The sequence below is a fragment of the Ochlerotatus camptorhynchus genome, unplaced genomic scaffold (genome assembly GCF_037179485.1).
Source record: "Ochlerotatus camptorhynchus isolate MF236.1 unplaced genomic scaffold, CSIRO-AGI_Acam_v1.1 ptg000211l, whole genome shotgun sequence".
NCBI classification, from domain to species: domain Eukaryota; kingdom Metazoa; phylum Arthropoda; class Insecta; order Diptera; family Culicidae; genus Ochlerotatus; species Ochlerotatus camptorhynchus.
The window spans coordinates 1,191,760-1,214,255 of NW_027040701.1; the positions used below are offsets into that span (position 1 = coordinate 1,191,760).

At 38.7% G+C, this 22,496-nt stretch overlaps 1 protein-coding gene across 5 annotated transcripts in view; it reads left to right on the forward strand.

Moving 5' to 3' along the window:
* tgo (Aryl hydrocarbon receptor nuclear translocator homolog tgo) overlaps positions 1-22,496 on the forward strand; it is a 456,070-nt gene that overhangs the window by 418,944 nt on the left and 14,630 nt on the right. For 3 of the 5 annotated variants that reach the window (XM_065224445.1, XM_065224441.1, XM_065224443.1), the window contains 3 exons: positions 14,776-14,879; positions 21,940-22,156; positions 22,237-22,434. In XM_065224445.1, the coding sequence (XP_065080517.1) occupies positions 14,776-14,879; positions 21,940-22,156; positions 22,237-22,434 (519 nt within the window). The remainder of the gene's footprint in view (positions 1-14,775; positions 14,880-21,939; positions 22,157-22,236; positions 22,435-22,496) is intronic. The other 2 variants (XM_065224442.1, XM_065224444.1) reach the window with 1 other exon arrangement.

Here is a 22,496-nt window from a genome sequence, read left to right on the forward strand (position 1 = left end):
CCGAACTCCGCAGCAAGCTTATCTTTTGCCGAGATGGTTGGCGGTGAAAATCTCGGCAATTGGTTGTGTACGGCAATTGGATGTGTACGATTTTCAACCAGCGGAACCCGGTCGCGAACTAGCGTATTATGCTGAGGGATTGTCTTGCTGAGCTAGGTCTCTACATGTGCTCAAGGAATATATTTTATGCCGGGCTTAAAGACGAGTGTTTCAAATGCTAGATTGAAGGAAATCAGATGAATTTCTGTCTTTAGCGTAAAGTCCGGAAACAGTCAGAAAAGTAACTCCTAGGGGTGAGAAAGTTGCCATGCCAAGGACCTCCCCTCGTAACATGGAGTAAATCGAGGTAAGAAACAGACTACTTGTTGAAAATATTACGGTGATTAGGCAAGTCGTTTTTGCTGATTTTTGCTGATATCAAGATGTTTATGGTTACAGTTTTCTTTCGCACATCAAAATGAATTATAGTAACACTGGTTAGTGGTTACTGCTTGAACTAATTTTCTGGCGCTTGTCACGTTTAAAACTTATAATTATAATTTTATATACCACCTCCTTCTTCTTATTCGCATTTCAAGCTTATTGCTAAGTGCATATTAGCTTATTGCGTGCTCTCAACTTAGTGTTCTACTAAAGGCACTCTCACAGTTATTAATTGAGAGCTTTCGATGCCAATACTAATGCATGAATTTTTATATTGTGTGGCAAGCACAATGATACTCTATGCCCAGGGAAGTCGAGAAAATTTCCAACCCGAAAGATTCCCTCGACCGGACCGGGAATCGAACCTGCCGCCTCCAGCTTGGTAATACCGTGCCCTTACTGACTAGGCAATGAGACCCCGATATTCTATACCAAGAGTTTTTTTTTAAACGACTGGAAAATCAATAGGGGAAATGGATGTAATGTTGGCCTAAATGCTCCTAATTTGGGCCCATACATAAATTCATCAATCGACTAAATTTTCAATAGCGACCAAAAATATCCATAACTACCGTTCCAATGACGCGTTCATCTAGATAAAATTGATAAATAGCAGATTTTTAGCCATGGGCTCAATCTTAGATGGCCAACATTAGAGGCATTTCCCCTATCAGGGAATTTGATTAACTTCATTGAGTCGACACTCTTTATAATTATCTATAACTTTGTAGAAGCAGATATGCTTTGAACTTTAAAAATAAAGTAATAAATGAAGAGCTTTGAGTGGGTTGGTTTATTTCCTTTTAATTCCGTTATAATTGCTTATCTTTTGACAGATACGCGTATTTCGTCTACTACTTGCAGACTTCATCAGTGCCAAGTACTCAACACCATTTGGCACTGATGAAGTCTGCAAGTAGTAGACGAAATACGCGTATCTGTCAAAAGATAAGCAATTATAACGGAATTAAAAGGAAATAAACCAACCCACTCAAAGCTCTTCATAAAGAGATTCCGTTAAGAGGTTCGACAAATTTAAAGGATTAAAGTCATAAATTTTAATTTTTTTAAAACCCTATTCACTACTTACACAAAAACAAAGATCTTTTCTTGTAGACACAATCTTTCCAAGATGTCAAACCTCTAGAGTGCATAGTTTTTGAAATATAGATTTTTGTCGTGAAATTTTGCGTTCTCGCCCATAGTGCAATGCATGAAATTGTATATTGCACAATGATCCCTACACGAAATAAAAACGACAAAAAAACATTACATAGCCTGCATGGTCAATTTCTAACATTCGTTGCGATGTTCATGAACAGAGGATGATATGAAACGGAACTAACATTCATTGTAATAGATTTTTGGTTTGCGTGTATAAATCTAAAACCCTCTTTGATACTTCCCTCCCTTTGCATTTATTATACTTCCAGCACCACGCGCAAAATACACTCTATTGAAGTATGAATTTTATCAACAATTTCCTTGAATATTTTTAAAATGTTTATACATCACTAGAAAGAGGAAAAGTTGACCTTAAAATACAATTAAAACTTGAAAAACAAAAAATTTAATCGCTTGCAAAAATACCGCTCATTTTTCTGTCGACTGCTCTTGGGATAAAATTAGTGCAAAGCTGAAATGGCAAAAACCATGATATGCAAAAATGGGACCATTACTGTATGCAAAACTTACTCAGAATGTTTCCTAAATATGCCTTTTGATCTGATTAACTTGGTTTGTCCTGGAGGTTGATTTTCCTCAATTCATACCTGAAGGCCAATAAGAATTGCCATTTCAGGAACGCTCACTTTGCTAGTTATTGCTTGGGGATCTTTCGAGTTTACAGCCAGGATTTTTCTGTTTTCCGATAAGTCCTTTGGTTTGAGATCTTAAATTCCTCTAAAAGAAAACTTCTGAATTTATTCTTTCAAATTGGCAATTTAGGTTTCTTATTTTTGATTAGCTCTCGCCTTATTTTTTAAAACTTTATCCCTTGCAGTATATAGATAAATAGGAGAAAATAATGTTCACAAAATGTACTCAAACTTGTTAATTATTATTAATATATATTTTCAAACATTTTCTCCTTACATATAAGCCTTTTTCCGAGAATCTTAGCATGCGGCAATTCATTACAGATTCTGTATATCTTTTATGCATAACCGTAATCGGATTCTTACATTTCCCAGTTGGGTAAACTCTGTTTTCTTTCTTTTCGTACCTACATATTTTTCACCAAACAGTCAACCAAATGGCGCACTGACTGTCGTATTTATTTTTATTATTATTTTCATATTGTTATGCAAATTAAAATCGAAGAAATGCTAAACGTCGTCGTTTGCTTTTACAACTTGTTGTCGTCGTGTCGTCTTCCTTCTCCCGTTTCCACGAAACGATCTCATCTCGTGGGAGACCTCGCAAGCGCGAAGAAGCACAAGGGGCTAGTAGAAACTGGAGCAAAACTTAATTTTCCATAACCTCTCCTCATCTCCAGCAACAACAACACCACCAGCAGCAAGCTATAATAATCGATCGAACCGATCGGGGGAAAATTCGCTTTTAAAGTGTCACCATCTTGACGCTTCTCGGCGATGGATATTGGCGATAAAAGCGTCGGTAATGTGCCGTCAGCGCAGCCAACCAGCAACGACAACAAGTGCGCTTTAACGTCGTGGTTGAATGGGATTCTGCCAACGACCAGCAGGCAATCGGAATTGTAAATGTGCCGGAAAATGGTTTGCCATAACAGTAAAACCATTATCTAATGGGAAACAGCCATTATTAGGCGCGAGATGGTGCGAATCAAGATGATGGCGATAGCGAACAGCGAACGAATGGAGACGCGTGGCATTTTATTTTCCTACTGTACTGACCATACCATACTGACACCATTCCTCTCGAAAGCTGTCATCAAACAACGACTCTTCCATCAGTCAAAAGTCTGTCATCGAACTCGCACGCCCTGTTCCACGAATCCATTCTCCATATACGACGCGGTCGCACTTGGATGACACACAGAGGAGTACTTACTGAAGACAGACAATATTTCCCACCGCACCGCCAATATTCAATCGAAGCGAAGCGAATCGAAACAAAAAATCAAACACAACACACAATGCGAGCATAAATAAAGATGTCAGCATTCTGTAATTAACAATATAATAGAGATTTCGATACATGACACGAATTTCTAAGCAAACACAACACATTCCCTGCTATAATAATCATCGTCGTCACCCAACTCGACCCCCTCCCAGTTGGCGGTGCTGCTGTGGGGTGAACGCAAATAATAGCAATACAGGAGAAGGCACAGTAACTACCTAATAAATAATTTTAATAAAGCAAAACCGTCACCCCATCTTGATCGCACTCGCACTCCGGCCAACCTCCATAGGCCACATTGGAATTGGAAGCCACCCGTACCGAAGGGAGGCCTCTCTCACTCTTTATTCACCGCACAGAGGGGGGCAATAATAATAGTAATAATAGCAATAAGCTATAAATAATCAATGTATCAATATGTATATTAGCTGGTTGGTGTGCTGTTGTTGTTGGGTGTAAGTTTCTATTTCGTGTGTTGTCGCATATCGGCTGTCTCGGATCTTTGGAACGCTTGACTTCGAACTGAGTGCTCGTTCGAGCTTTGTTTCGGTTCATTTTACGGCGTTTAGTGCTATGGGTGTGCATATTGACAGATTGACTGTGGACTGTGTGGCAGAAGAAATGGACCCTAAACTGCCGCTCATATTTGGGAAATACAGAAATCACTCAATTCCATGGAGGGAAATACTTCAAAGACGGAGCGTTATCCAGAGATTTCTCATCACCAACTCAGTTGAACCGATTTCGATTTGTAAATTTACAATTTGGTAATTTCACATTTAAGTAATCCAAGCTGCTATCGGTAACCACGAATCAAAGCCCAGAAACAGCCATCCAGGAACAAGGCAAAACAAACATCTCATAAACCACGCACTCTGAAGTCCGTTGACAAGTAAATAAAACGCTTTGTAATTTTATTTCATTTTTTATATCTCTCCAGAAGCCACTTTACACTTTCTGGTGGAGAGATGACTGTTGAACCGTCCGCTGCCATCGTCGTTTTACTCGAGTCTTTCTTCTGGGGAACATTTTTATTATTTATGATAATTTGAAAATTATTCAACAAGAACTACAACAGACAGAACCAAGAGTCCCAGCGAGGAGCAACGATTCGGAATCTTTCCTGAAATGTTTTATCCTGCTCGCACTCGCACTCACTTTCTTTCGGTTGCCTCATTCATAATCTCGCGCCGACTGCGCGACTCGAAGACGATGATCTCGCCTCCGCAGGAACATCTCCATATCTTTATTTCTTATTCAACGCCCGGTCGTCGCGGAACGACAGACAATGCTGCTACCACCGACCGACCGGCCAACCGGTAGCACCGAAAACGACGGACTATGCTCTCTTGTGTCCGTGTCTGACTTCGGGAGATATCAGATTTTGATTAATATTTAAATAATTTCTACATCTTGTGTTTCTGCTTCTGCGGTTTTCGCGCGCGCGTCGTCCCCTTCTGACTCACAACACAAAACACCGCACCGGGAGGTGCGGGTTGGTCGCTCTGTGCAAATTCCTGTACGAATTCGAACGACAAGGATTCGATCGGAACATGAATGTGGCTCGGGAAAAACAGGGCCAAAACGATGCAATTTTGTGTGTTGCTATTTTGGGAATGCTTGTTTACAACCAGAAGAATGTTAATATCTGCCGATAAATCGTCGATTATCGGGCTGGATTTTTCGGTTGTTTTATTGGAAATCGGGAGAATTTATAGGGTATGGGTTACATTTGTTTTTCCGATTCGGACAGGTTACTAGCAGATGGAATTTGAAAGAGTGTATCCGATTTCTGGTCGCAGTGCTGGAAGCATGCAGCATTTTAGTTTCGTTTTAGATTGCTTATTGCATCTGCTCACCATTTTGAAACAATAAAACAAGGGATCTCTCTTGAATAATGGAAAAACTGATTGAACAGTTCAACATGCAGAACAAGCACCGTTATGTTATGTTCAGGCATAGAAAATCATTTACATTCATTTGCCTCTATTTTTTTTTTTTCATCAACAGAATTTCGTAAAATTATGTATGAAGCTTTCGTAGGACGATCTAGAGCGGGCAAAACTTGTTATTGTTTTTCAGTAAATGTATTCTACATTCACTGAAAAACAATGGTGGACAAAAGTTTTAGCTATTGACAAAACCTGCAAAAGTTACATCAAAACTGCATGAAATGCACGAAATTAATGGTAATGATTTTCCATGCCTGGTTATGTTTATAGAAGAATGAGTAATGTTACCTTAAATTGATGCAATGCTTTTAAAGGAATTTTAAACTATTTGGCTCTGGATAATATGTGCTAAAAGAGAACCCGAGCAAAGTCCAGCATCAAAATGACAGCAAATTGAAACCAAATTTTGATATCAACATCAAACTGAAATCATAATTTGATTTCAGTTTACGCGATTGAGAAATTTGATAACAAATTTCGTTTTAATTTTGCTGTACATTTGCTCTTCAACAATATGTTGTAGCCAAGGGGTAATCAACTCTGCACACTTTGCCGAAACACATCACGACACGCTAGGGCACAAATTGACAAGAATGACACAGAATATGTCAATTATAAAACGGCATCACTGTTTTTGCTGACGTTTTTCCAATAGTTGCTAAGGCTTCGCACTTTGTTGACAGTCGCTGGTCTTCGTTTCAGGATGAATTTAATAAATCAATAAATTATAAGTCAAACCTATAAGATTTTGGATCGGATCTCTCCTGCAGCCACTACTTCGTCTAATTCCCTGCAAGAGTTGTTAAAGCATTGTGATAAATATCAGCACCGAGATCATAATCAGCAATAGCAATAACTAGATCACCATCAGGGTCATCAATTTTTGCAACCAACGTGATTGCAACAATTGCTTGCCGGAAATCACGGCTTACATGGGCCAATTCCTCAGGCACGGTGGCCAAATACATAGCGTCATACAAATCATCCTCCTCGGATAAACGATCTTCATAGCCACCGGTAGCTCACCCTGTTTAAGTAATCGGAATTCGTTCAATAAGTTTTATGATACCCTATTGTGCAGTCTTTGACATATTAGATAGGATTTTTTCAAACATTGTTTAATGTTTTATTCGTCTAACAATACAGGTATACCTCAATAAAAGTAACTGTTACTTTTGACTTCCATAGTCGATATCTCGCCAATAATAATTCATATCAAATTGGCATGAACAATAGATGGAGGATTGTCTCATATCTTCGATGGTGTTAATACATTACTTGATTTAATAATTGTTAGCTAGAAAACAGCGATGGAATTCAAAAGTGACAGTTGCGTTACATCAAATATACCTGATTACTCTTCAACAACCTAAACCCAAACCTTAATCCCTTTGAAGCTTCCCCTTGGCATATAACAGAATCACATTCGACACATCGAAGTTGTTCACCTCGAGGAAATCGATAAACTTATTTTTTTCAAAATCCCCGCTAATCTTCATGTAGCCGTCCTCCGCTTGCAGCCGATTGAACAGTGTCACCTCCACCTCACAGTTGTTATCGTTGTTGTACTGTTCCATAGTCAACGCCCCGGATGAAGAACAACATCCAGCTTTACGGAATCCATCCGACGGAGTATAGCTAAGGAACCGGCATGCACCAGGGCTACAATCAGTCTTCTTAGAACAGATTAGGTTTGGTTTGCTTATTCTGGTGAAATTTCCGTGCTGCAACAGTGATTTTAGGCTGCATACATAAATTTATTTTTATCATGCTTCGTTTTCTTGCATAATCAAAAATAAACAATCACAAAAGTCATTAAATCTTCAGGGTTGGCAAACTCATGGGATACTTGATTGATACGCTCCGGCACATAGAAAACTATCGGCACAGATTGAGGTGTGCAGAGTTGATTCCCCCTTGGTGGTAGCAATTTTTTTTAATTGCCTTAGTAGAACATCAAACATCAAACGAGTATTCAAGTTTTGCTATCAACAGGAAAAATGTACATCAAATTGAGTTTTCAGTTTGCTCTCACTGATACCAGAATTTAGTTTCAAATTTGATGTCATGGGAAGATTTTATTGCTCTCAATTTTGATATTTTAACCGCCGGGGAGTAGCGGTAAGCGTGACTGCTCCTCACTCCAAAGGGCCTGGGTTCAATCCCAGTCGGCGCCGTCGGGATTTTCTGAGGTATAAAATCTTTGATCACGCCTTCCTTCGGAAGGAAAGTAAAATCGTTGGTCCCCGGTCCATGAGTTGATGGGTCGATATGTAGGATCCAGGTGTGCGAGCTACCTCCATGGCTTCGGTACCACTGGTACTCAGTACGGAAAACAAGATCGATGAAAAAATAAAATTGTTAACCGTTAAAACAACCAAAACGTCACCTCCAATCGAATTGATGTCCGCGACAAAATTGTAGGAAAACATAACAACACTCCATCTTGCTCGGTACAATTTCCAACAACCGCTTAACTCGGCATTTACTTTTGCAGATAACTCTGCAAAATATCTATTTGTTAGCAGAGTTCTCAGCAAAACTCAATTTTTTTATCTTAGCCTCGGTAATTTTTTTCTGAGTCCCAGCAAAATAAAATGCCGAACTACTCAGCTGTTAAAATCTCGACAGGTTGGCCATTGAGCCGGGAAAACCGGGAATTAATACGAATTCAAAGTCCGGTGTCTCGAATATTTCTCAAAGAATTTTGAATCGAGCCCCATAATCTTGAAAAGTTTTTTTAAGACCAGGATAATGAAATTTGTTCTCAACTGAAGTGTATGAATCTTGACAATTTGTGTTAATCCAGGATCTTAAATTGCTGTGTATGGAATCTAAAAAAATTCTAAATTATTTTTGGATTACGGTTAACGACTGTAGTCAATTTTATTTGTTTATACGAATGTTAGAAGATACTGAGAGGTAAGCACATATCATCGGTAAGAGACGTGTGTGTGAGAAAATTTGCGAAAAAATCTAAGGGCACCGGTGGGATTCGAACCCACAATTCCCATTCAGTACACGGGTGCATTGCCAATTATGCAACGGCCCGGTGGTCGGAGGTGAGGTCAATTGCTCATTTTAATAGACGATTGGTGTGTATTAGAGAACGCTTGCGAAAAAAGACTAGGGAGGGAAACGGATTCGAAACTCAAATGTCATTAGCCAAATACATCTGTAGACCATAGGTCCACCGTTGTATAATTGGCAATGCACCCGTGTAATGAATGGGAATTGTAGGTTCGAATCCCACCGGTGCCCTTAGATTTTTTCGCAAATTTTCTCACACACACGTCTCTTACCGATGATATGTGCTTACCTCTCAGTATCTTCTAACTTACGTATAAATTTCTAAATTATTTCTTTGAAACTTGAATTTTAGGATGTCTTTGCATATTTTTCGATGATTTCCTTAGGATCAATTCAAAATGTCTTCAGAACTTCATTTACAGTGTATCTCAAAATTGATAATTTTTTTGTAACACGGTTAATAGATATATATTTTTTAAATCATGGCTGCTGGTTGAACAGATGTTTATAAAATTATTGCTATAGTTTTGATATTTATTGAAATCTCCTGTATGAAGTTAGATTTATGTTAGTAAACCCCTCGATTTTCAACTTTTTACCTAGTTGACGAATTGTATTCAAATTAATGGCATATGAATGATCTTTATTACGACTAAAAATGAGCAAAATTTCAAGAAGTTATGTTCATTACATTTCAAGAAAATAAGGTTTTTCAAGAAAAAAGAGTTTTTCTTAAATTGCTCTAAAAGTTTGTAATCTTAACCAAATATGCCCAATGCTGAGCCAATAATTGCTATAATTACTCTCCATTATATTCTTTACAATACACTTAAACTATTCCTGGCAATCGCGTGGTATCCTAAAATTTCTAATTTATAAAAGTATTATCCTATTACATTCTTGGCTGTTGAAATCTCGGCAAAAATTAAGTGTGTACGCTGTAATAAAATCAAATGATTTTGGGTACAAAATCAAAAAAAATTAAAACATGAATAACAAAAACTGACCCTTCAATATTTTTTTATATTTTTTACTAACTCTTCGACCACCGGACTGAACATAAAGTCGACATTTTTTTTTTTTCAATATAATGGATGTGTAATTCTATTTATCCATTGTCCAATGTTTTCATACCGATAGAAAGTTGAATTTTCCAAATTTTCAATAACCTTTTGATCACGCTTCCTAGTTTTTTTTTTCATTCTATTAGGGAAAATTATGTATGGAAAAATCAATTAGCTTTAAGTTGCTAAAACGGTTTGTCTTCTGATTCGACAAAAAAATTAATAGTGGAAAATTGAATTTACAATCCTACCCGCCAACATTTGAACTGATCAGTTAAACCATAATAAAGGAGAACTAATAGCCATTTGATAAGATAGAACATCACAAATCCGTTAAAAATTACCGGAGATATTAATTAGAAAAATAGAAGAATATGAGATTTTGGATTGGTACTCGACGAGTTAAACAGTTTTTTTTTAAAATTCTAACTTCTTTGAAATTTTCAAGATTGACACTTAAAGATTTACAAAAATCATAGAACTACAACTTTTTTCAAATTTTATTTCTTTTATACAAAATTTCATTAAGTTTGTGAACAGAACTTGACGTTGAAAGTCTAATTAATATTTTTCAGTGCAACATTTTCCACAAAAAAAAACAATTTAAAATTCGAAAATTTGCTGTTTTTTGGTTTCTGTCAATTACATTGCATTTTTCATAAGTTTAAATAAAAAAAATATTTTGTTATTCAAGATTAAAACAATATTATATTATTTATAATTCAAATGACTTGATTGTTTTACCATGTATACTATTCCCGAAAAGTAATAACTTTTCCTTTAAATTTGTCTCAGAAGACACTTCGATATGAAGTTACGTTTTCAAGTTTCAATTTATTGAAAAATAATGAATTTTTTGCATGATTAAGAAAAAGGCCAAATTATATCTAAAATGTGAATGGGCAGTTTCATGCTAATCGGAGAAGGTTGAGTCTGAAATTCATGTTTTGTTATTTGGCCTGGAAATGCTCTTATACAGAATTTAGAAGTCTTCATATAAAGAGAGAATATACAGTGCAACACAAAATAATCCAAATTATACACTGAAAAAATGGTTCACATACACACTCAAAAATAACTATTTTTACACGAGACGTAATCCATCTTTGACGTAAATTATGGAACGTAAACAAACATGTCATGTCGATTTCAGGGCACGGAAATTTACATGACTTTTTGGTAGTGTGTAGTTTCCATTAGGAACGCACGTAATATTTTACTAATAAAAAAAATTTATGATTTCTATCTGAAAATCACATACACTCCCGATCATAAGTATGGGGTTACCCTTTAAAAAACATATTGTTAATGATCTTGGACAATGCAATAATCATTCGAAATATTGCGGATGTTTTCGTTCAGTGTACGTATGATGCGTTATGATTTTTTTTTTGTGTTGACCGATTAGTTTTTGATGTGTTGTCATGTGTGTATGCGTCCTAACACGATTATAAGGGCCGAGGTGGAAGACTGACGGTAGTCACGGTGGGTCGTGTTTGTTTGTGTCGGTGGTTTTGATGCAAAAGTTTGACGCACAGTCACGGCGGTCAGGAGAAATAAGAAGGAGAAAACAAACGTTTTAAAACGCATTAAGCTAGGTTTAGACTAGAAAAGTCAAATGATCAACTCAGTTGAATTCAATTGGCTTGAAAAGTTGAGCCTGGTTCAACTTTTTTCAATTCCAGTGAGTTGATCAATTCGCGTTCAAGTCAGTTGAATTCAACTGACTTGATCAATTGACTTGCCCTGTCTAAGATTTAATGTTCAGTCGAGATGATCGAGATAGCTTAAACAATTTACAATATTTGTTACGTAATACCCTGGTAAAATTTTCGCGTCAGTCGTAATTTGATTTGTGATGTTAGTGGCACGGTAGCCAAAAATATGAGGGTTTATGTTTCCGTCTTACACAAAGATCAAATAGAAACAATGAATGTCGTATATAAGTAGAATTTGATGAAGGCATGTCATCGATCGCAGAGGCTTATTTTGCTGTAAGGGGTACCTCCGACGAGTTCGAATGGTTATAGAATCAAGAGTATCATAAATGGTGTGTTGTGATATGAGGGATTAGGCTACCTTAGAAATCCAGTTTTGCTTACTGAGCAGGTCTTATCATGCTGGAGACTTATAGTAACATCGCTTGATAATCGTGTGTTTTGCGAAACTGTGAAACCATCGGGGCCGGGTTTGTGGTTGCAACAACAACAACGCGATCGTAGATTGTATGATGTGATATGAAGGGCTCAGTGACCTTAAAGCAACCGTTTTTGCTTACTGAGCAGAACATCATGAATTCATAAGTTTAATCTCAAGCCCGCCACATTTAAGATTTGTTAATCGCTTAAATTTGTTAATATGAATACATTTGAATAATAACAAATCGATTGTGTGTTGTAATAAAAGGAGCTCGTTTGACTAGTGGCAAATGTTTTTGCTTACTGCGAAAAAGACCGTGGGTTCAATCAATATAAATTCAGCTATCGTTTTTCAAAACGAATTCTGCTGCAAACCCAACCCTATTAACCAACATCCCAGTGGAGTCCCCGGAAGTTAATTTCAAAGATATCCATAAGAGAAGTGATCAAAATAGCCTAGTTTTGCCTCGAGTTAAGGAAAATACCGTTCTTAGCAAAACATTCATTTTCCATCTCCGTCCAAACATTGAAAGCAAACGAATCGAAATTATGTCGCTGCGTCATTGTTGCACTTAATCAAAAACGACATCACTTGGTCACCAAATACCACCAGCACTGCCAACTGCCTTCGCCCGCCGGTCGCCATATCGGGCGGATGTCCTACTGTGCACCGAACACGACTTTTTGTCGATTACAACAAGTGATCGATAAAATGACCCAAGATAAGAAAATATGCAAATTTAAAAGTTTTGAAGTACAGATGAAGAAAAAAACAACAATTTCCACCACCACAACCACCTCCATCCGCTCCGTCCCTCCGTCCGACAACAACGGAGGACAGGAATGGTGATTTATTCTTTTTACTCTATACATTTTACATTCCTTCGGAAAGGGACACATACAGAACGAGTCACCATAGAATGGCAACGACAGAGAGAGGCCAAGTGCGCGGGTTGAAGTTTTTTTTTTTTTGTTCATTAATTTATTTGATAAGGCTCAACCGAATTAACTTTACAGAGCCGAGGATTCTTGGTCACTATACAATACATCTTAAAACTATAGTCAAAAGGTACAACATAATAAACACTTTATCTTCCGCTATCCAAAAAGCCTCCTCCATCAGAACTGGAGCCGCTTCCAGTAGTTTCATTGTATGGCAAATTGTTGTACGCCAACGAGGGTCAGAGCGCGTCCATTGCAGCAATGGACGCAAAACGTGGTCAGCACTCACACACTCATCACGAAACGGTTGCTTTCCAAAGTCGACGACGCATCGACCGAAAGAACTGCTGATGAAGAACAATGAGGAGGACCACACAATGGTTGCTGCCGAGAAAACAGACGATCGCGTGGCACACATCGAGAGTGGCCTGCTTTTGTCGACAGCCGAGTGAACACTGCGGGTTGAAGTTGAAGGATGGGGTTTATCTGCATAATTACACAGCAGGGAAACCTATGTAACAAACAACAGCAGCACCGCACCAGTAGGAGCCGCTTTATTCCATTTTTTCCCGCGAGTTGCATTCTGCAGTTCAAATCATACTTTTGTTTATCTTTGTCCATTTTGTAGCCACGGCGTCGTCGCCAACCAGGCACCCGTTTTGTTTAAAGCGCTTTAAAGAGGCAGGATTGCAATCATAAAATCCATTCTAATGCAAACATTGATATCGAGAGGGTGACAACTTTAACGAGCGATTGGAGTCATATTCACTGCAGTTATTCAATGTACCTAATAGTTTTTTTTTAATGTCACCAAGGGCACACGATTATACACCATCCAACCGGTGCTCACGCTTCGGTAACTTCAAGATTTATTTTTATGTCCACCGCACGATTCTCACAAAATCCGGTAGTTTGAAACGCCATTCGACTTATCACTTGTTTATGACTAATAATCTCTTTGAGCAGAGCAGAGCCAAAGCCGAAATCAAGTCCCCGATTCATCAATTATTGATATTGTTTTATACTAGGGTGGTTCAAAATATCGATTTTGCTCCACCAGGCTCAATTGATTCCTTAATCAGGTTCTGATAATTTGGTATCTGCTATTATGTGAAATTGTATCAGCTACAACTTTGCTCAGGACTTTTTAATTGGAATTCAAGACAATTAGTTATTAATTGATTTCGAAGCCAATAACTTTCTGGTATGATCAATCGACTGCTTTCAGGGCAACACTGCATCTTGAACATTTGACATAGTAGCCAGGATTGTTTGCTCTATTCTTCGCACCAAGCAAACCTATGTTGCCTGCTGAATAGTTTATGGAGCAAGTCATAAGAATATCATCTTCCCAATGAATTAATAACTAATTATCCTGACGTTCAATCCAAATGCGGTCTTTAGCAAAGTTGCAGCTGAGAAAATTTTACAATATTACCGAAAGCAAACTTTTCAGCAGATCATTACAGCGAAAGGCTATGACCATGAGAACAAAAAGTTCCATTGTCCTATAGCAATTCCCATATATATTTCAAAAAGCCAGAGCAGTATGAGTTCGCATCCAGATGAGCTCTAATGTTGGGAGAATTACCAGGACTTGATTTGACATCGATTAAGTTTGGTGGAGCAAAATTGATATTTTGAACGACTCTATTATATATCTACCTAAATACTAAAATGGTACACTGTTCAACGGGTGATGACAGAGCATAAAAAGGTCCGGTTTGACCGTTCCCACGGGTAGTTTCCAAAATCACTACCTTGACTCTGGTCTGGCCCGGAATCAATGGTAATGTTGAATGAAATAATAAGAATGTGTCAGCTCTTTTGCTTGTTGTTTTGTTTCGTTGGTGGTTCAATTCATTGTTGCTGGTTGCGCCTTCCCCGTTATTCCATCCAATAAATTCGTCAACTGTTGTCTTTGTTTGTCGTTGCTTGAGATGGCCGTCGGTTGTGAATCAAACGATAATTTGCCCGATGGTTATAATTGAGACAGAACAATATTCATTCCATCGTGAGACTTGAGTTATTGCACTGTCATGTTTGCCATATCAGGCCCATTGAATTGAGTTATGAAAAATTAATTAATCTCATGATGTTGCTTCTTCTTCTTTCTTACAGGAACCGGAAATACCAATACCGATGGATCCTACAAGCCTTCGTTTCTTACCGATCAGGAGCTGAAACACCTGATTCTGGAAGCTGCGGACGGATTTCTGTTTGTGGTAAGTTGAGCTTTACGACTAGTGATTAAAATTTCGATTCATATTCCGAATCGGGGACTTCTCCGCGGGGGTTGCGTTACTATTCAACAATGGTTTCTGATTATTCATAGGAAGTCTCCAATGTTTTGAGTTGTCTGAACTTTCGACACGTTTTCCGATTGGACCAATTTTTTATAGAGTTATTTAGGCTATGCTCCATTTGGTGAATTTTCACTTGAATTTGATAGATGAATTGTTTTCAAATAAACCTGCTATTCTAAAAATACAGCCAAGGAATCAATTTGGACAGACACCTTTTCGTAAATCGACCGATCAGAAATACAGGGATTTTCAAACATTTTAAATGATTTTCGAAGTGTCAAATTTAAGTGAAAATTCACCAAATGGAACACAGCCTTAATATAATCAATGAAAAATAGCATTGGAAAGACTAAATACACCAGACTCTTGTATCGTTAATAACAATAACCTAGGTAACCTAACCTAACCTAAAAACGGAAAGGTAGGCTAACCTGTATCACCGAATATGTACTTACTCAACCCAATACATACCGTCAATGTACCAGTCTTCGGTCATGCCTCATATACCGTACCGTGCATGAAAGGACGATTTTTCTGATCAATTACAATACGTATGTACATTTGTAAACATACTTACACGTTTAAAACCCCTTAACTTTCATTGGTTACCAAAGGGTGTCCCACATCAAATTGCATCACGGAAAAACGCTGTAGAAAATTACCCATTGAGTATTTTCTCTTGAAAATTTGGGTAGAAGTAATTTGGAGTGTATTGTTTACACTGTATTTTTATCGCTGTCAGTTTTTCGAAAGTTGGAAAAAATGGCGTCATACCTAAAAGCAACGTCGCGAATTGATTTTGCGCAAGCACCTGGAAAATCCTCAACTCTCTCATCGGGACAAACAACTCGAAATCGTGCAGTCAACGGTGAGTCGTGTGATTAAACGTTACTACGAAACTCTGAGCATCGAACGGAAGGAGAATTGCGGTCACAATGGAGCGTTTAAGCGGAATCCTAATGCTTCGGTCAGGGATTTGGCCACAAAGTTGAATATGTCCAAGTCTTTCGTTCACAGAGCCAAGGACCGGGAGGGACTGCATACGTACAAAGTGCAGAAGGCTCCAAATCGTGACGAACGGCAAAATACGGTGGGAAAGTCACGGGCCCGGAAACTGTACACCCAGATGCTGACGAAGCCTAATTGTCTCATCATGGATGATGAGACTTACGTCAAGGCGGACTTCCGGCAGCTTCCGGGGCTACTGTTCTTCACCGCCCAGCACATGTATTATGTTCCGGAGGAAGTAAGGAAGCAGAAACTTTCAAAGTTTGCCAAGAAATACATTATATGGCAAGCGATCTGCTCATGTGGCAAAAGGAGTGCACCATTCGTGACTACCGGGACTGTGAACGGGGAGATCTACCTCAAGGAGTGTCTACAGAAGCGTCTGCTTCCTCTGTTGAAGCAACCCGAGGGCCCTACGATCTTCTGGCTGGATCTAGCTTCGTGCCAGTATTCAAATGTTGTCCTGGAGTGGTACGAAGCCAACGGGGTCACTTTCGTACCCAAGGACATGAACCCCTCCAACGCACTGGAACTGAGGCCCATCGAAAAATACTAGGCTATTATGAAGCAAGCACTATGGAAGCATCCCAAGGAGGTCAAATCTGAGGAAGACATTAAGCAAAAGTGGGTTTCCGTACAGAAGAAGCTGCAGCCAGATGTTGTTCAGAACCTAATGAGTGAAGTTAAGCGTAAGGTGCGAGCGTACGGTTATGGTATTGAAGTTGAATAAAATAAATATGCCAAAAGCTTACTAATGGGTTATATTTTATTGTCTGAAAGTTTGAAAAGGATCGGCAACTGGGTAATTTTACCGTTTTTACCGTGATTCAATTTGATATGGGACACCCTTTATTACTGAAACATGTCTTATTGCTGCGTCCATGGTTTTGCACTTTTGAACACTCTAATAAATAAACAGTAGACCCAGGGAATCGCTGAGACAGAGCATTAACAAAAAAGTAGTGCGGCTCTTCATCTTTCTCATCGTCCATCAAATAATTTCAAACAGCATCCTTATGCTGGTCCAGAATCTAGATACTGGTTGCCAACGTTTGATTACTACCTTTTCTTTGTATCTCCTGGAAAAAATAACCATACAATTACCATAAAATAAAATACAATCACAACTAAATAAACTAATAGTAAATGCTTAATTTTTTTCGGGAAAAAGTGATTTTTTGTACGGTTAAGATACATAACAATCCCCTTGTTCTATTGTAGATGTCTCCATTTACCATAGATTCTATTTTGGAAACAATAAATTCTACGGTTATTTTATAGTTGTGGACAATACCATTTATTGTGAATACAATAAATTCTATGTATGGCTACAATATATTTAATTCTACCTCTATGGTTCTTTTTTTTACGGGCTGCTTGTTGTTGCTTTATAATTTTCATCTTTGCTTGGACTTGGTGGAATTGCATATTTATTTCCTGAAATTGCTGGCGTTTCCGATTGCATTTATTAATACCGCGATTCAGATTGGCTCCATTACCTCTGGTGTGGTTACCTTCACAATTCTGTTGCAGCATACATCTTAATGTTGTTCATACAAGATTCACTGACTCCACCAGCCTCCACAGTCAATCGAATCTCCGAGATCGTTCAGTCCATAGAGTGATTCAGCGGGAGAAACTGCTGCGGTTACAGTTCTTCAGAATGGCGGGGTCGTTCTGTACCGGGTTGTTGTTGACACCGTACGTACATCAATGCCGTACATTAGAACTGCATTTTGCAATTATCCTTACCCATACAATTTGCTTTCAGTCCGTATCCTATTGCCATCCGAAGGGGGTGACTCTATCTACGATGCAGGAAAGATTTTGTTTTGCTGTGGTTAACTACGCGCACGCTGAGTAGATAGAAAGAAGATTGATGACGGTTCTGAGGATTTTTTGCAAAAAGATGATGGGCAATGCTAGTAGATGTGAGAAATGAAAGAAGATTTTTCGTAGATTGATTCGCTAGTGTGAGATTTTTCGAGCATCTAAAAATGCGATTTAGATGTGACGCCCTCGTTGCCATCTGGGGTTAATACGTAAACAGGTGTATTCTGCGCGGCATGGTGACTCTGACTAGTTTGACACTGACTCTGACATCTCCTAAAAAGCGTAAGCACATGAGAGTCTCGTCGATTATGCAACCTTTTATTATTGGGAAAAATCAACAAAAAGAATGAAACTGAAAAAAAACTTCCCCTTTACTTTGAAGTAAACAAAGTAGTAAACTTTAGCAAAGCTTTGCAAAATGTCAACTCAAAGCAGTGATTCCGTTTTTATATTATAGTCTGTGTCATACTTATCATCGTGATGTGATGTGATGTGATTAGAAGCCACCACCAGTGCAGGACTTGCCATAACGTACGGTTCCTCTTAATGGCAAGATCAGACTATGCAACCCTGCAATCTTTACTGTTCCGTTGTGTGAAGGGCCAAAACCGGAGGTGTGGACCTGTAAGCTGGATAGAGAATCTCCTTCCAACGGAACGCTCTTATTACAGGACATACATAGAATGCAATACACATTAAGATTTCCGTCTGGTGGTTTGTTCGAAATAGGGTGCATCAGACTCACTGTAGACTGTTAGAAGATAACTATACCCTCGATAATATCGATCCAAGGATTTCCATCAAAGAAGGCATAACTATTTCCCATGATTTGGGCCTGGCAACCACGACTCCCTCCTCCAGCCTACAATTTGTCTGATACCCTTTATCCCCCCTTCCCCATTGTAATTGAATATAGTGTCATTAAAGATTATAATGTGAAATTGATATTATATGTTAATACTATAAATCATATAAAAGTTTATGTTATTCACTGCATTTTTTTAACATAAACTTTTGACCAATATCTGTGTGATAAATGAATTACTCACCCCACTCCTTTAAACCTCTGCTTGGGCCGTTTTGACCGAATTATACACCTCTCGTCACTATTGTTCTTTTGAAAATAACATCACCAGGGATGAGCACTATACAACAACTATACACAAACTATACAACTGTGATCATGGATGTGCTTATAATTTATTATATAAATAATGCTCATGGTCATAATTTGTCATCCAAGTGTGTCCGCGGCATTATTGTGATAAGACGTTTATATGTGGATTCTAAAAAAACACGTGTGTCATACTTATCATCGTGTGCTCTAACGTGCCGATCAGTGTGCTACGATGTATTTCGGCACAGTGTGCAGAGTGTGCCCATTGAGTTAAATCTATGTTGTTTTCGAGTTTTCTTTGATTAAAATCAGCACAAGAGGTAGATTTGAATGAAGTATGCATGCCTCAAACAAAGTTTCTTGAGAACTACAGTGTTTTTACTTGTTTCTGAATCAAAATGTATTGAGCGGATTTTGATACACTGCAAATTTGATGAGTACCAATTATCGCTCATTACAACATACTTTCACTTTTGTCTTGTTTAGGATTAATTCAACTATAAATGGCTGTCTACAGTCCATGTGCAAAGCTTTTGAGAGAGTTTGAGACCAAACAAAACCAACCCCCTTCTGCCCCATGCGTTAGGCCGTCCCATATTTTCAGAAATTCGACCAATTTGTAAATTCAACCTTCGTCAAATGTTCGTTTTGCTTTGAAAATAAACTTTTATAAATTTCCACTTCTAAATAGAGCTGGAATCAGGGCGGATCAACATTTGTAAACAATGATTTCTCTCGATGTTTTCAATTCCACGCAAACCAACATAACCATCGGGTAGGGGAAGTCTTCCCCTACCCGATGGGGATGTTGATTTGCGTAGACGAGCTTTGAGACGTGAGCTAGTATCTCTACATGGTTTATACCATGGCCTCATACCAAGATAGCGTGCTCACCATGGCATGGGGGTTACTTACACTACCATCCCTTTAGGGCCGATGAACGTTAACGTACGAACTTCAAATTTATATAGGGGAAATGTCTCTAATGTTGGCCTATGGATCTAAGACTGGGCCCATCGCTAAAAATCTGCTATTTATCATTTTTATCTAGATGAACGCGTTATTGGGACGTTACTGATGGATATTTTTGGTTGCTATTGAAAATTTAGTCGATTGCTGAATTTATTTATGGGATGGGCCCAAATTAGGGACACTTAGGCCGACATTACCTGAATTTCCCCTACGTATGTTTATTTTCAAGCCAAAACCAACATTTCAAGAAGCTGAATTTACAAATTGGTCGAATTTCTGAAAATAAGGGGCGGCTTACCCTGCGTGCATAATCATGCACACATTTTTTATTAGAATTTGTATGGATCATGAATTGTTTGTCCTCACATGGACTAGGAGGTTTCCATTTTCAGCAAAGTTGTTCAGATGGACAAGGCCCATTTTGTGGTGAAAAGTTCAGATTTTACTCACCAGCTAGCGCTCGTGTAACATTAGTTTTAAATTGTTTGCCCTATCTTGAAATCTTGACTAGATAGAAGGCTCCCGTCTTGGGCAAAATTGTTCAGATAAACTAAACATGTTCTATGGTAAACTGTCGCACTGTTGCTTCAAGTTGTTTCGAAATTTTTGGTTTCACTTGCCAGCTTGCCTAGATAGAAGGTTTTTGTTTTCGGCAATTTTTTTAAGAAGGTTTAAAACAATTATATGATAATCAGCATAGTTTAAAATTCACTCCCTAGAGATCGATGGACCTTAACCACCAACCTCATCAAAACGTGAGCGGTAATTGGTACATGTGACTGAATTTACTTTCATTAGCTTGTAATTTTTTTTTTTGCTGTTGAAATGTGTTACTCTAACGAATGATGACACAAATAAAATGTTGGGATTTTTCTGCGATTTTTTAACTTTAACATCGCCTTAAATGAGCGGAAATTGGTACTCTGATGGTACTGAATTTCCCAACTTGCCTCCGTTCTGTGGGAGGAATTTTTAAAGCCATTTTAAATATAATTCAGCTTCAGTTCTACGTTACGCTATTGTTAAAAATGCTAATTCGTTCAGGGAACTGAAGCTTTCTGTTTCCCGCCCCAACAATGCGACATCTCAATTCCGTCGAATTCGTCGATCCGTATGATTGACAGAACAATACCGTCCCATTTGACCACTATACGGGTGACTCCACCAGATGTGATGATCCCAATGACGATCAACGTCTTGATTCACGCAGCTGTTAATGCGACAACGTAGTCAGCTGGCCTCGAGTCTCGGAATCTCCTAGATATCAAGACTTAAAAAGATCAAGAAAAATAGCCTCACACCCTCGCCAAACCAGACAACTCTTCTCTCCGGAGCGGCTAGAATAAATACAAAATAAATTATTACATTATGTTAATTAGAATTGTACCCAAGTATTTTGCTCCTCTCGTTACCCGACTTGTTCGTACAGAGCTTTCTTAGGAAGAGACTACTATACCTACTTTAATGCTGGCGGCGCGAACCGCATACTAATTAAACCGCGCCTCATCATCCCCCGGCACGGCAGACAAAAAAAAACGGGAACTGAAACAGAACGGCTCCTGGGGATGTCATTTGCCGGTTGCCGTTGCTGGAAACTTTTTCCGGCTTTTACAGCCGTGAAGGAATTTCGTTGGTCTAAAAATTTCATTATTTAAAAAAAAAATGCAGTTAGCGCCATTCGTCGTCTCCTCTGCTCGATGCTCGATAGGTCGTAAATTAATATCAAGTAGTTAAATTAATTTTTTGGCGAAAACCATCGTCGTGTCGTCGATTAATGCACCGACCCAACCGGAATGATGAACGATTTTTTTTTTTCGGCGGTCCAATGAAATTAATTCTGCTCATTCCTCGAGCGTCCCAAAAAAATATGAATTGTTTGCAACGAACTGCATTTGCAAACAATTCCGTTAGGCGGAAACGCGTGGTTCACCACACGAACGGACGATGAATCGATTTTTAATGCAACTTAATGATTCATAATTTTATGAGCGTGGTCAATCAAACTAATGGCTCTCCGGTATTGTATTTTTCCCCCCTTACCCTCGACAGGCTGGCTGTGATACGGGCCGTATTATCTACGTGTCCGATTCGGTAACACCGGTGCTGAACTACACCCAAAACGAGTGGTACAGCGGAAGCTTCTTCGATCATATCCACCCGGAGGACATCGAGAAGGTGAGGGAGCAGCTCTCGACGCAGGAGCCGACCAACAGCGGTCGGATATTGGATCTCAAGACGGGCACGGTCAAGAAGGAAGGTCACCAATGTAAGTGTTACTACTCTAGAAGAGGTATCTAAGATCGTAGCATCACTAAAGACTTTCCCCTTCGTTTTCGATTCCTCAAGCAGCATCAATGAGATTATGCATGGGCTCGAGGCGAGGCTTCATCTGTCGGATGCGAATCGGTCCCCTGACGCCGGAATCGATGGCCCTGGGTCATCTCAATCGGTTACGACGGAAAAACTCCCTTGGTCCATCACCCGACGGTCACAGCTACGCGGTAATGCACTGTACCGGCTACATCAAAAACTGGCCTCCGACTGGTAAGTATGCTTCCATCGTTTTAAAATTTGTTTGGTTCGTTCAAAATTTCGCACGATTTGTC